This window comes from Pholcus phalangioides, unplaced genomic scaffold, assembly GCF_987345545.1.
Source record: "Pholcus phalangioides strain wild (caught in Gottingen) unplaced genomic scaffold, Ppha-v1.0 ptg000015l_1, whole genome shotgun sequence".
NCBI lineage: Eukaryota > Metazoa > Arthropoda > Arachnida > Araneae > Pholcidae > Pholcus > Pholcus phalangioides.
In genome coordinates, this window is record NW_028301608.1 from 77,653,054 (window position 1) to 77,667,653 (window position 14,600).

Consider the following 14,600-nt stretch of genomic DNA (forward strand, 5'->3'; position numbering starts at 1 on the left):
CTCTTTGTGAGATATTTGCCCAGAGTGACAGATCCATCATGGCTTGCTTATGTGAAGAAGAGTTTTCATGCTCTTTTAATCTGGTAGCAGCATGCTTCCAGTCCCAAAATCCTTCAATTAGCTGACCTTTACATGAGCTGTTGCTATTGGCATGTAGCAATTTGCACACCCAACAAAATAACATTTTCGATGAAGCCAACAAAACCTACCATTTCCTTAAAAGTTTTTCACCATTTTTTTTGGTATGATAAAATTGAGAAATGATGAGACTTCTCTTCACACCTCCAAAAACTCTTTCAGTCTCCGACAGCAAATCGGTATTTTGAGGAGGGGGAATCACATATAAAATATTCCACCATTTCATTATTAATAACAGTCCACATTGCTGGGTCTGGATAAAGAAAATTTTCATTTTTCTCAGTAGCAGCTAGGCTTACACAACTAGGCTTACTACCATCATCATCTTGAATCTCAACATTCCTCAAACATGCTCTGGAATTATCATATTCATTAATTATTGTTTCATCATCAGATTCAGCTTTAGATTGTTCATTACATGGCGCATTGACTTTTGCATCTGCTGCAAAATAATTTTTTAATGAACTAGCAATTTTTTTTTCCCTTCATCTTTCTGGTTTTTCAACTTTCTCTTTGCAGAGCCAGATAAATAAGTTCGAGAGGACATAATTAAACTTAAAATATTGAAGTTACCATTGACCTATAAAATGCTAAACATGTTGAAAACAAACATTGTTTGCTTTTCTCTGTTGTGGATTGTGATGCCTTTACAACGGCTAGCATCGCAGCACCGGTGCTTCTTCTCATCTGAGATTTAACTTTTTTTGGTATCAACAGAAAATTCCCTGAACTGACCAATAGGAACTCATTTTTCCTTTATTAGAAAAAGTAGTATTACAGTTGAATAATAGAAGTTCAATTTCTCTCCCAATAACTGTGAAAATATTTTATTAATGTAAAAAAAAAATTATATTTATATTTTCTATTCTTTAAAAAGTTTAGATGCATTACAAAAACGAAATTCCTTTTTTTATAAGTATTTAAGTTTTACTTAAAAAAAACAACTTTTCAGACTTTATTATTATAGATTTGGGGGCCCCCTTCAAGCTGGGGGCCCTGGGCAAAGTCCCGATTTGCCCATGCGATAATATGGCCCTGCATAAGGTCATTAAAGAAACTATCTGTATAAGGAGAAAGCAGTTGATAGCCACCTTTTCAACGCACTCCAACAAACACATATGTTTCCACTTTAGCGCTTGCATCAAAAACTGTCGTTCCAAATTATATCTTGCTCCGAAGCCAAGTTATAACTTGGAATGACAGATTCATTTTGTTAAAAATGTTGACTATCTACTCAAGTTTTCAACATTCAAAACCATCCCAATGGAACGTTGTGTCAGTTCCATCAAAAATGTGACTATCTCTGCACGAAGTTACATCAAACGTGTCAACGAAAAGAGAACCACCTCACTTCAATATGCAATAAGTTTCTTCCATTGACATGAGCTTCACGGTAACTTATAAGGTTGGGAGCTTCCAGTACGTCTTCATCATTGCTTTACCAAGTATTGCTATGGTGTGTTCTCTAGAAAAAAAAATCAAACGGTTTATCTTTCAATTTTGGACGGTTTCCTTCGTAATGACACTGTAGTTTAGCCGGAATATAGTTCACACATTTCCGCAAATAACAGAGAGGCCGACCTTAATTTATTTTTGTAAATCCCATATATTCAAGTAACTTTCTTATTTCAATTTTTTGTTATGGATGGTCTTTCCCCACATCTATCATGTTTCGCGAACAGGGATTGAAATGACATCGCAGATCAGATTTTTTTTGCGAAAGCTTTTCGGAAAAACAAACGCCGGAATGCATTGCTTGGTTATACTCTGGCGTTAGCTCATCTGGCCAAGAAATGGAGGAAGCTGCTGGTTTTGTCCACTTTTTCATAAATTTCATTTTTTACCCCTTCAAAGTACCTGTTGGCAGCTATCCGTGTCCAAAATGCAAAGAGCATGTACTAAAGGTACGCATATATAAATAAATAAATAAATATATATATATATATATATCATTTGTGTGTGTAGTGTATTTTCAAAAGCCAGGGGCCCCCCTAAATGACGGGCCTGAAGAGAAAATATCTTAAAATGTTTCCAAAAGATTTTGAAAAAAAAAATCTAAAAATCTGTCTGCTGCCTTTTTGGAAAATATGAAAGAAAAATTCAAAAAACTTCCAAAGATGTTCCAAAAAAAAAATTGAAAATATTATCAAAGACCATGCTAGTACAAAAGAGAAGTGGGAGGGGAGGGGGTACAGACTTTCAGTGTCCGTGCTCAGAAATATTCACATCACAATTCTGTCTTAAATTAGTTGCTTCTGAAAAATAAAATTTAATTTTTTTTTTAATTTATAGATTCAATATAGAGTAAAATATACTTATAGGGACCGGGGGGCGGGCACAAAAACCATTCAAGTGCTTAGGGCCTTCAAACGTCTTAATCCGGCCGACCCCGAGATTCGTGACGTCATCGAATTCCGTCCTAGAATTGTCTTCCCTGCGAAATCGTTTTCCAGCAGCACCCACACACTGTGTGTAAGGGGCCGTTCAAGTATTACGTAAGCAAATTTTTAGCCATTTTGACCCCCTTCCCCCCCCCCCTCTGTCAGCGAAATTACGTCATCAGCTCTGTCCCTCTGAATCCTAACTCATATTTTCATAAAGGGTGGTTGATGACGTAAGCATTATCGGAACCCCCCCCCCCATCGATGATGACGTAATACTTGAACGGCCCCTAACGCCGTTATATATATTTTTTTCTCTTATTATAAAAAAAGGTTGAATTAGCTAAGAATTGAGCACTCGAATAGACTAGTTTATACTTATAATTCAACATTATTTTCAAGTATCAATTAGAGCCAGAGTTTTTACGAAAACTTAACAATATTTGAAAAATTACCATTTGACATCAAAATTTCCCCAAGAGAATTAATTTTTCGGAATTACATTTCTGTTGATTTTAACCAAAAAAATATCCATTGAATACCAAAAGAAATTTGAGACCAATATATAAAATATCCTTTATTTTTCATTTAGACATGCAATATTCACCATATACTGTATTTTGTCATTTAAAAAAATATATATACAAACTTTTCATGTAATGTGTATCTTATTGAAAGCAAGAAAAAAGAACTAATGAATAAACAAATATACTTTGCTTTGCTCCTTCCAGAAAATTTTAATGTAAACTATGGATTAGATATAGATGATTCTCATTCGTACACAAATGCATAACATTCTATGCTAAGATGTGATTCAAGTATAGTAATAAAAACCTATTTCAAAAATAGTTTTTTTACAATGTCACCAGTTTCTTCTTTGCATAAAATTGTTTTATTATTTATAACTTCTCTTAAAAATTCATTTTTATTCGAAGATTCTTTAGAAATAAACCAGAAAAAAAAAACCAAGAACAATACGTAGGTTAATTTTAAGAATTATGTTATGAAAAAAAGTGTGATCTATGTTCAAGATAATAAAATATGAACCTGTTGATATTTATAGGCTGAGGGGAGCAAAAATTCTATCCAATGTTTTTCACTACATACATGAAATTACTCAAGAAATAAAACTTGCCAGCTGAATTGAAAAATAATCTTTAATTAAACATTTGCATTAAACATGAATTCAACATCATTTTTCAGTTTCTCAGTCATAATGTAATTATATAGAACATAACTAACAACTACAGGAGTTGGACACGACAAACCCCTTTAACCAAATTTCGTATGATTATGAGAGATAAACTTCCATCGTTTAAACACATTTCTTTTTCAGTAGTTAGATACTCTTTCCACTCTGAGCTTTTTCATCAAAGCATGTGAGCAAAATATATATTCAGAACTTGAGGCTAATTTTCTGCGAAGGACTAAAATCATAACCACCATCATTTATGTACAACTTTTTAAAAAAAAAAAGAAGGGAGGTGTAAATGTACCAGTAATGAGACACTTATTTCAAGACGGCTCTAGACGGTATTGCCTGTGCACCTTTAAGAAACCTTGTCAATGTTACCCATCGAAGCCATAATTTTTTGTTGTTTTTTTCTGTTTACGTTAAGCAGCTTGGAATCTCCCGAAGAGAAAGAAAGATCTCAAGAATTGCAGTTATACGTCTTCGAGAGAAATACAATTGGCAATAAAATATCGTCACGTGGTGGCGTAATGAAACATGCACTGAAACAAGTAATGTGGTTTTCGGAAGATGAGCCGCGCATGGTAAAATGACGTGATAGAAAATAAAATTCTTCAGTTATAGCCGCGCCTATTTTCTTTTCTCATTCATGAAGTTGACCTTCAAGTAAAATCGATTCATTAATGTTCTATATTTGACGAACCGCTCAAGTTTCCTCTGGGAATTCCGGTGTTATTGATTCGACATCCATGTGGCATTACCATGATTACAAAAATTTTTCTGGGTTCGTAATTAGATTTAAAAAAAAAGAGGGAATTCGATTCTGCCTTTAGAAGTTTTTGGCGAATCGTTGATCCAGGAGTTCCAACCTCGTTACCTTTTGACTCACGTAACTATGGTGGAAAGAAATTTAAAGTGTAAAAAAAAAGCAATAATACGTGAAAATTTAACAGATAGGCCGTGTTCGAAGACACACCCGCAAGTGTTTTACGTGAATCTGTCTATTTTGTACTGCTGAGATGACAGAAATTTTTTTATTGTTTGATTTTTTTTCTTTTGTTTTTATTCTTTTTTATTTTAACTGTGATTGTATGAATTTGTTTTTATGCTTTTGGTATTGTGTGTTTTTTCCACAACTGTCATAAGGTTTCCTGTAGTTGTGTTTACTCAAATAAATAAAATAGAAATTTTCCGCTATTTATTCGCTTGAGAGGCTCTATTTCCGCAATATGAACTAAAAAATATAAGGCAACCGTAATATTTTTTTTTTTATGGGCAGTGTGTTTTATATTATTAGTAGTTTTTGAGAAAATTGATTTTTTATTGAGTTGCTGTATTTTAAATTTGACATCCATATTTTTTATGGGCATCTTTTTTTCAGCCACCTCGTTGTTCAATTTGTCTGTTGTGGCCTTTGTCTTTGTATTTGTATAAAAAAGAAGTCCTATTATACCAGCTGTTAGGTAGGTACTATCAGAAGATACCCAATCTGACGATTTTCGCTTCCGATTCGTAGCAAAATGTGCGAGCATATGCGTTTAAGGCCTCAGCCAACACCTACTAGAGAATTTTCAGTTTTCTAGTGGGTGTTGCCTCAGCCCAGTGCTCTTTGATCCTCCCTTTGTAGACTGGGCTTTGTTATTATGGGTTTCAAACGTTTTCATGGACAAATCTATCCGTATATAGCCATTTTTGTCTATCTGTTTGCAGTTGTTGAAGCAACGCCTCGAAATATTGAACTTTTGGCCTCAACGGAGTGCATCTTCGTCTGTAGGCTCTAGGTTTTGCCATCACAATGATCACAATTTGTGTCTCAATAAAGTTTCTTCAAAGCAGCTCTCGGATTTTTTTTTTACGAGAATGCATTGAAATAACTAGTCATACTTATAGGCTTTTGTGTGAGCCATAAGTTCGGCCTCGGCTTATCTGCCAGAAATGATTGTTTGTTTGTTATTTTTAGTTGATTTATCACTCTTTGTATCTACTACTACTATGTTCGCGTACGCACACACGCCATGAGGGGGAACAGTAAACATTGGTTCCAAAAGTGGAAAACGTAGTTATTTTTTTTTCCTTGGGTGGGGGGGGGGGGGGGGGCTTCTGTGAATTTCATATAGTTGTTTCACTAGATGAAACAAAAGTGAATTTTAAAAATAATTGTGCTGCTATAAACCTGCTTTCTAATCCATCTTTCTTTTCCAATTTATTTTATCGGGGAAGACTAGCAGATTCTTCGAATTGCGGCGAGGAATGGCTGTCTTCAAATTACACCATTGGTTCACGAACATCCCGCCCGCCCCCCACGACCCGGTATATTCATATACAGTGCATACCGCTCAATGTGATCATATCGGGACTCGGGATTTCTATTTGCAATAGCCGATTGATAACAAAATCTGAAGGGGGGAAAAAAAAATCCCGATTGTGGGTTCGATGACATATGTCCCGTTTGATCTATCGGGAGGGATGGAAACGGGGCTACTCCATTTTTCTTCCCAACACACGTTTCAAAATGATAAATCATGCATTTTTTTTTCTATTGTTCTAAAACAGGATTTGAAGTTAAAATGGAACTGTCTAATGTGTACTACGAATTACGATGCTCTTTATAATGTACATAATGTACGGTACATTCCATCGGTTTTTTTATGAAGTCATCCGGGCCGAGGAACTATGAATGTAGTTGAAAGAAACTGACCATGAACTGAAGAAAATTACTTTTTTTTAATCTTACACTTTTATTTTCACTAATAGGAAAGAAATTGCAAAAGAAGCACTAAAAACAGGCATGGATCATAGCGGGTACTACGGCCCGATTAAGATAGGACATTGTGAACTGACATTGTCAACACCAGCTATAGTTCAGCTGCAGTTGGTGTGCGTTGACTGAATACTGAAGTTTTTGTCAATAAGGGAGCCTTCTGATCTTCTATATAGCTTTGCAGATTGATAACGATAACTTATGGGGAAAAAATTGGGTTTTCTTATAGGGTCCTCTTTTGTCATTATATCAGGCAAAGTACTATTTACTTTTCCAAAAAAAAAAATCTACTTTAACTAAGGTAACCATACGTACCGTACTTCCTGGGACAGTTCTGGGTTTTTCTGCTTTTCTCGCTGTCCCGACTATTTTGCAAAAACGTCCCAGTTTTCCCAGTTTTTTTAAACAGGAGAACTCGAACTACTTTAATTTGTCGTTTTCATCAAAAATATTGACACGGGAAATTTTCATAACTTATTTAATATCATCCCCCCCCCCCCCCCCCGTTGCTAGAAACATGAATGTGCAAATTTCTAGAACTTGGAAAACGATTTTTGAATGTTTACTCTACCCATGTTAGTCTATGGAAGTTGTTGCAAAATGTGTTTCAATAGGGGTTACACATTCGTATTTCTGGAAAAACATAGATCGCAAAATAAGTGATCCAACCAGCTGATAAACTTAAAAATGAAAATTTAGCACATTGATGTTTCTGGTAAAAGGGGTACCATATGCTGAACATGCTTGTCATATCCTGGAATTTCTTAACTTGGATCTTGTCATTTTTTAATCAGTAATTTTAGAAATCATCACTAGTTTTCGTTGAATCGACATGTGTTTACTCATGTCGAAAAATTTGATCAAAATATTGATTCAAAATTTGATTGAAAGTTTTAATTTGTTATTAGGGGCCGTTCAAGTATTACGTAAGCAAATATTTAGCCATTTTTGACCCCTTCCCCCCCCCCCTGTTAGAAAAAGTCAGCAAAACTCTAACCCCCCCCCCTTTGTCAGCAAAATTTCGTCATCACTGCCCCCTACCTCCTAAGGCATATTGGTGGGATCAGAAACGTACGCGGGAGGGGGGCATAGGGGGCTCGTGCACCTCTCCCCAGACGAAAAAAAAAATATTTTTTAATGCAAAAAATATTTAAAAAAAAAATAAAATTTCGAGAGAAAATACGTTTATACGTTGTTATAATCGATTTCTGTTAATTTCAATGCTATTTGGAGGGTAAAAACTCACAATTTATTTTTCAAACATTCATTGTGACCCCCCCCCCCCCCTTTAAGCCATATATGGTAAAACCATGACCCGCAGACCAAATGTGGCCTTGAAGGTTATCTGATGTGGCTTTCCCGCCTCAAACCTAATTTTGTAAAAATGAATCAAGCGGCACATTTACAAATCGCTTAAACGACCCGTGGCACATTTTCAGATCACTGAAGTAGGCCTCAAAGATCACTTTCGCATTCAAAGATCATCTAAGTAACTCGCGACACAGTTACAGAACACTTAAACGATCCATGGCACATTTAGAGATCCCTTAACTGACATGTGGCACAGTTTTAGAGCACTTAAGCGGCTCCCAATGCGGTTCTACATCACTTAAGTTACCCTCGGAACATTCCCAGATTACTTAAGTGATCCGTGGCATAATTACGGATCACTTGAGTGATACGTTTCACAGTTCCAGAGCACTTAAGAGGTCCGGACACATTTCCTTAGCACTTGAAGGATACGTGAAACATTTCGAGATGGCTGAAGTGGCTCTGTAAGTGATTTTTTCTCAGGGAGAATGTTAGTTCAGGTGCCCACAAACTTGTGAAAGATTTTTCTCGTTTTTGGCGCACCGAGTAAAATGCCATCAGGAATATTTCATACTTTCATAAAGGGTGGTTGATGACGTAAGCATCTTCCAAACCCCCCTCTCCCCTTGTCATCAAAAGTCAGCAAATTGGAAACCCCTGGTCATCTTAAGTTCAAACTTTGCTTAAAAATATGCAAACAGAAATAGCTTTTGACAAAAAAATATTGATAACACAAACGGAAGTCCTGATAACTATAACGAATTTTTTCCCCACGCTATGATATAGTACTTAGTGAAAATGACAATAACCGAATCATATCATTATCCGTGATTGTAATAAGCGGAGTCTTCTTTATATTGATGGAAGGAAAAGCTGAATTTTAGGGGATCACGGCATAACAACTCGGAAAGTTACACGTGGTTTAGTAACCTCCGGCTGTGGAAAAAAGCCTAAATACCTTTGTTTTTCTTTTTTCTCCAATTTTCCTTTATTGAGCACTTTTCCAGATGTATCGGAATTTATCAATTGTCCTTTGATTTTGCACACCAGTGTAATAGGGAAGGAGGGTTGTCGGATAATCGAGAGTCTACTGCGCTATTCCATATTTCAATATACTACACAGTAGTTTTGCAAGAATTAAAAAAATAGCACGTGAATAAAATTTCGAGTAGCATAAATCAGAGAGAATTGATGATGTTCGGTTATGTATTTGCCCGAATCTGTTCCTTAAAGCAACGGGAAAAGAAATATCGATCGCTTCCTGCCATCATTACGTAGGTCTTTGACATGGTCTATGGAAATACAGTTTTGTTTTGTGCGACGCCGGCATGTACTCAGTTTCCTGCTCTGAGACAAGATGTCGATTTTGTAATCCAAAATCTACAACTCACATTAATTCTCGAATGTCTTGTTCTTATAGTGACCTTATAGTGATAATCGGCCAAGCCCTTCAAACGAACGTTACGAAGCTTCAAATAGGAGCACTACACAGTACGAAAATATATTAACCGCACTGCTTTTTTAACAGGTCCACAAACTTACAAAAGTTTGCTCTATAAGATCTAACAAGAGATAATTAACGTTATAAGATGCAACTGTATCACCGACATTAATACTAAATTGTGAAGACTGCAGCCCACATGAAGATTCCTAGTAGAGCCGTAGAATGTTGCTGTGACTTATTTTGGCTCTGTTTCTGGTTTAAATTTTATTTTGAGAAGCCCGCAATAATTAGAGCAAATGTTTTTGGCCTTTTAAATGCAATTTATTTTTGCAAAGCAAAAAGTAAGAGAGACACATGAGCATTTCCTGTGCACACATTCTCTCAGTGCGAGACCCTCAATATAAGAGGATATCTACGAACCCGACTGCGTTGTGGAAAATATTGGTGTCAAACGTTGCGAAACTTTTAATTTCAGCCTGCGGCTAGCATTTGTCGTTTTTACAGTGCTTTTTAGTGATTTAAAAACTTATCTTTAAATTTTGGGCCGTACCTGAAATGAATTGAAAGATTTTCCGTAGAAGCCTATGGGAAATCGCTTTCCGGCTAACAAATGTGATTCCTTACCGAATTTTCTTCTTTAGCCGAGACTGTAACTAGATACTTGGGCAGCCCGGACAAGCTCGATTTTTGGCTTTCTCCTATAATGTTGGAGTGGTTAAAAAGGGAATTCGGCACCCTTATGGTCCAGTGTTTGGAGCATCAGGCTGGTCTGCTCCCTCCATCCTCAGCTGTAACCCCAAGCCGAGTATTTATAATATTTATACGTACTCCTGATCATTTATAGCGATCATCTTTTTTAATTAGATACAGTAAAATCTCAATATAATGATATTTTATGAACCAGGAGGAAAAAAATCGTTGCAAAGGGATTATCGTTATTATTGAGAGTGATGTCATCATCACACACCACCAAATTAATGCTATTGTCAACATTTTTCTCGATTTCGGCACTATTACAATACCACCAGAAAATCAACTTTTGTGCATTTTTTCACCGCACAAAGTTATAATTAATCGGTTGATTATTAAAATTCAGTTTGGTGTTTCATCATGATAAACGATGGATCCTTGGAATAGATGGCTTTAAGTCCCATCATATCAGCAGGGCCGCAACTAGATGCTTGATTAGCCGGGACAAGCACACATTTTGGCGTCCTCTTGTAATGTTAAAGGAGAGGTTAAAGGGTGAAATTTGCACACCCTCTGATCCGGAGCACTAAACTCGCCTGCCCAGTAGTACAACGACATAGTATAATATCTGAACTCTATCGTTATATATCGGAATGTCACAGGAATATTTTATGGGCATCTTTTTCTCAGCCACCTCGTTGGGCATTTTGCCTGTTGTGGCGTTGTATTTGTCATAACTACGAAATAGAACAATCTCGTCCTATATATCGTGCAAATTATTTATGATATTAATTGATCAAGTCTTTAATTTTTTAGTCAAATATGTATTTGATTCCATGTGAATAATATTGTTCGAACAACTTGGAACAATAAATTACTTTTATATAGTTTGAAATAGTTCTACATAAATCTATATCGTGAACCTGACAAAGATCTTATATCAGATACACAATATGTTAATCAACATATTGTGTTATATGTCGATATATCGAAAACATTTCATCAATTATAATTGAATCCATATATTACTGTGTATGCTTTTATATCGTAGATGTTGGTATTTTAGAAGGAACAAGAACTTATCCACCATTAGGGCCGCAACTAGGGGGGGGGGGAGCGGGTCTCGTGCTCCGGTGGACCAGAGGGGGAGCAAATTTTATTCTCAAACCTCTCCTTCAACGTTACAAGGAGACACCAAACTGCGCACTTGCCCCGAGTGACGAAGCATATAGTTGCAGCCCTGTCCAGCATAGTTTTAATTGCCACTTTATAATTGTAAGGAATTAAAGAATGGATTAAAGAATGTAAGAGTTGTTTTGTCACATTTTTGTACAAAAAAAATTTAAATTTTTCTTCTCGCATCTATGAATATCCTTGAATGAATATATCTATGAATATACTTTATAAAAATGAATTTTTAAAAACATTAATTTCTATTCCAACATTCCCCGCCTAAAAAAACAAAAACCAAAAAAAAAACCGCAGATGACTACGTAAGGACCGTACCAGTATTCGCCAATAAGTTTCTCTGCATGCGTGATTCACGCATAAAATTCCATTTCTCCAAATTTCTTTGAGGAATGAAAATATTCCGATAGACCTACTCCTTCAAATTTTAGGTATTTTTTTCCGGAGTTATTATTATTCTTTTCTTTTTGTTAGGAAAAAAAATATCCGTTTTTACAAAACTACCCCTAACAATATTAAGAAGAATGAAATTACTCTTTAAAATTATTTTCTCTGATGACACTGGTCCGTACTAATAAATTCGTGTTTTTTCAACGTATTATCTGAGGATTATACACAGGAAATTACGGTAAGCAGTATTTTTAGCCCTTACTTATGGACAGGGGCGTACGCCGCTTTGGAGCGGCACAAAATTTTTCTTCCCGAGAAATTTTGAGTTACCACCCTTCAAAAAGCATTTAAATTAACAGAAATTGGTCAATTTTGCATTATAAAGGGGTATTTTCTTTCAATATTTTAATGTTTTCACCTAAATATTTTTCCCCCGATCGGCTTGGGGGGGGGGGAAAGCACAGGTGTATATATTGCACGTTTCAGTTTATGTAGGGAGGGGGATCAATAAACGAAAAAAATGAATTACATGTTGTACTAATTTAAATTTGTTTTTCTTCTTTCCGATTCTAGATTACGAGAATATATCGAAGAGAACGAGCGCACAGATCCATTGATCCACGCTCCAGACAAGAAAAACAACCCGTGGGCCGAGAAAGGAAAATGTCTCATAATGTGATGTAAACAAGAATTTTTTTCCGTTTACTCATATTCAACGTGTACAGAAGTCAAAATGTTTTTTGCTAGTCAGATTATAAGCATGAGTCTCATAACGCTGAGGAAAGCTGAAATAACTTGTGTGAGTTGAAGCTGCGTGTGTAAAGGAATCAACGTCGAGGGAAATTTAATACCACCGCCATCTCACCACAATAGCACCAACTTTTCTCCACCAAGGACCACACGAGGCGAAAAATCCGCTCGACGGAGCTGCTGTGACTTTCTATTCATAAATTTAATCAGTTGTTTTTTCTGTCGTGTACAAGTCTCTCGCGCTTTATTGGTTCAAAGGAAAGAAAGAAAATTTTAACAGCCTATACAGCGCAGTCCAATCGTGGAGCATAAAAAACCGTCAATTTTGTAATTGCTCGAATTACACACCCTACATACATATAAAATGGCTAATTAGAAATGAATATCGTGTGGGAAGGGATATCCTTTTTTTTTTTCTTCACTTGTCTGCGTTCAAGATTCGGTCCACAATAGAATATTTTTGCGTTTTTTGAATAGATTTACGAGTTCAAAAAATCAGATAAGAAAGCAGTCGGAGGTTTGAACACGTTGCGTAAGGGCGCAGCACACATCACAATGAATCCTATCAAGCAGCTTTTAACAGCCTATCTCATAGCGCGCTGAGGACTGTTTTTTCCAATAATACCCATTACAGTAATTGCAAATACAATTTTCTTTCTATTTAAAACGATGCATGATCTAAACAGAATTTTGTTTTTAATGGGTAATTTAAAGCTAAGAGGGAGAAAGGATCATTCGTGTTTCATGTCGTGTGTGTGAAAAACCGTTTTATTGAGTGATAAAAATTCAAAGGTGCCTCTTGAGCACTACGAATGCAGCTTCTCTCACACTGATGTAAGCATTGAAGACTTTTTTTTTGGTTTTTAATTATCTTTTACACTATTTAGTATTCATTCCCATTTGAAAATGAAACCCATGTTGTAGAACCGAAAAAATTCGTTATCCTGGAAATGTGTTTATTATAAAATTATGCGAATTCTGAAATTTTGTTCATCCTGAATCAATTAAACGGAATTGTTTTGAAAATATCGTTATTTCTGTGTGGTGTTGATCGATCAGATATGTAACAAACTTACTAACGGGAGCGATCCACCTTACTGGGTAACCTCTATTAAGCTGGCGTAACGCTAGAACGCCAGCTTAATAGGTATGCTTGGAAGAATGGAGGGAACGAGAGAGAGAGGCAGACCAACACCAGATGGATAGAAGAAGTGTTGCAAAGCATTAGAATGAAGCTAGCACAACTGAGACATGCTGTGAATGACAGACCAGCTTCGAGAGCCATGATCTATAGAGTCACCAGGACTCGAAATCGACTCGATGGTTCCTAACAAACAACGCTAGTATAATACATACGTTTTGTCGTTCGTGTCTATGGGTATCTCGAACAAAAAAAGCGTTTGCAAATAGTCACCTCATTCTCGAGGTCGGAATTTAGGGCACGGAGCTTCATAAACATTTGTGCACCTTTGTGTCAATAAGACGGACGTCTAAAGACCCCCCCCCCTTCCCCAATGAAATTAAGACCACGAACACTTTTCCAGAGTATATTCAGTGAAATAATGTATGCTTGGATGAGAAAACAATTGAAATTGTTTTCGTGGACTCCCACGAAGTCCGTTGACCCCTGTTTATGAAGCATCAGTTAAGAGTAATAAAAAATATCTAGCAGTGTGTGTTGCGGCGTATGTAAGCAGGATTTTCTCAAGGTGGGGGAAATTCAGCTATTTCCTTTTCAGGGAATGCGATTTCGTTTTCTAATCGGGTGTGAATGCGGAAAAACATTTGATAAGTTCATAATTTCAGCTAGAGCGGGGGGGGGGGGGGACCCCTATAATGAACCCCCTTGCATACGCCAGAAGTGTCTTGTGAAATTAAACATGCAACAACTTTATAGCAGATGAACATATCGCTAAAATAATACGTATTTGATTCAGAAAGATCAAAACATGTAACGGGATAAAGCCAAAGGCTATGCGATCACGTGAAGAGCGGATTAGGGCAGTGCAGACTGAGGCGGATGTATGGTTTTGCGGAATTCCTTATCTTTTCTTGACCCCCACCCCCTCAATGTGAATACACCTCTGATTTGGATACAGGAAAGTTTATATACCGCCTCAGTGAAAGCGAAATCATACATTAAACCTTTTGTCCTTACAGCAGCAATCCCGATATATCTTGTCAAACTTGATCTGCTCGAACTCGACATACTTCGGTCGCTCCGAAATATCTCGGGTTCTTTTTCTTCTTTACACGCTTTTATTCCCAATATGGCAATTGAAATGCGGATCAGGAAAATTTTAAAAACCACTTAAAGGGTTAATTGGCAAGCGTTGGAATATCCAAAGGAGAAAA

At 36.4% G+C, this 14,600-nt stretch overlaps 1 protein-coding gene across 1 annotated transcript in view; it reads left to right on the top strand.

The window, feature by feature from the left end:
- Positions 1 to 13,271, top strand: part of Ggamma30A (guanine nucleotide-binding protein subunit gamma-e) — a 39,174-nt gene extending 25,903 nt beyond the window's left edge. Inside the window, exon 2 of the mRNA XM_089244369.1 lies at positions 12,069 to 13,271. Within this exon, the coding sequence (XP_089100495.1) occupies positions 12,069 to 12,174 (106 nt within the window). The 3' untranslated portion in view covers positions 12,175 to 13,271. The remainder of the gene's footprint in view (positions 1 to 12,068) is intronic.
- The last annotated feature ends 1,329 nt before the right edge of the window (positions 13,272 to 14,600 follow it).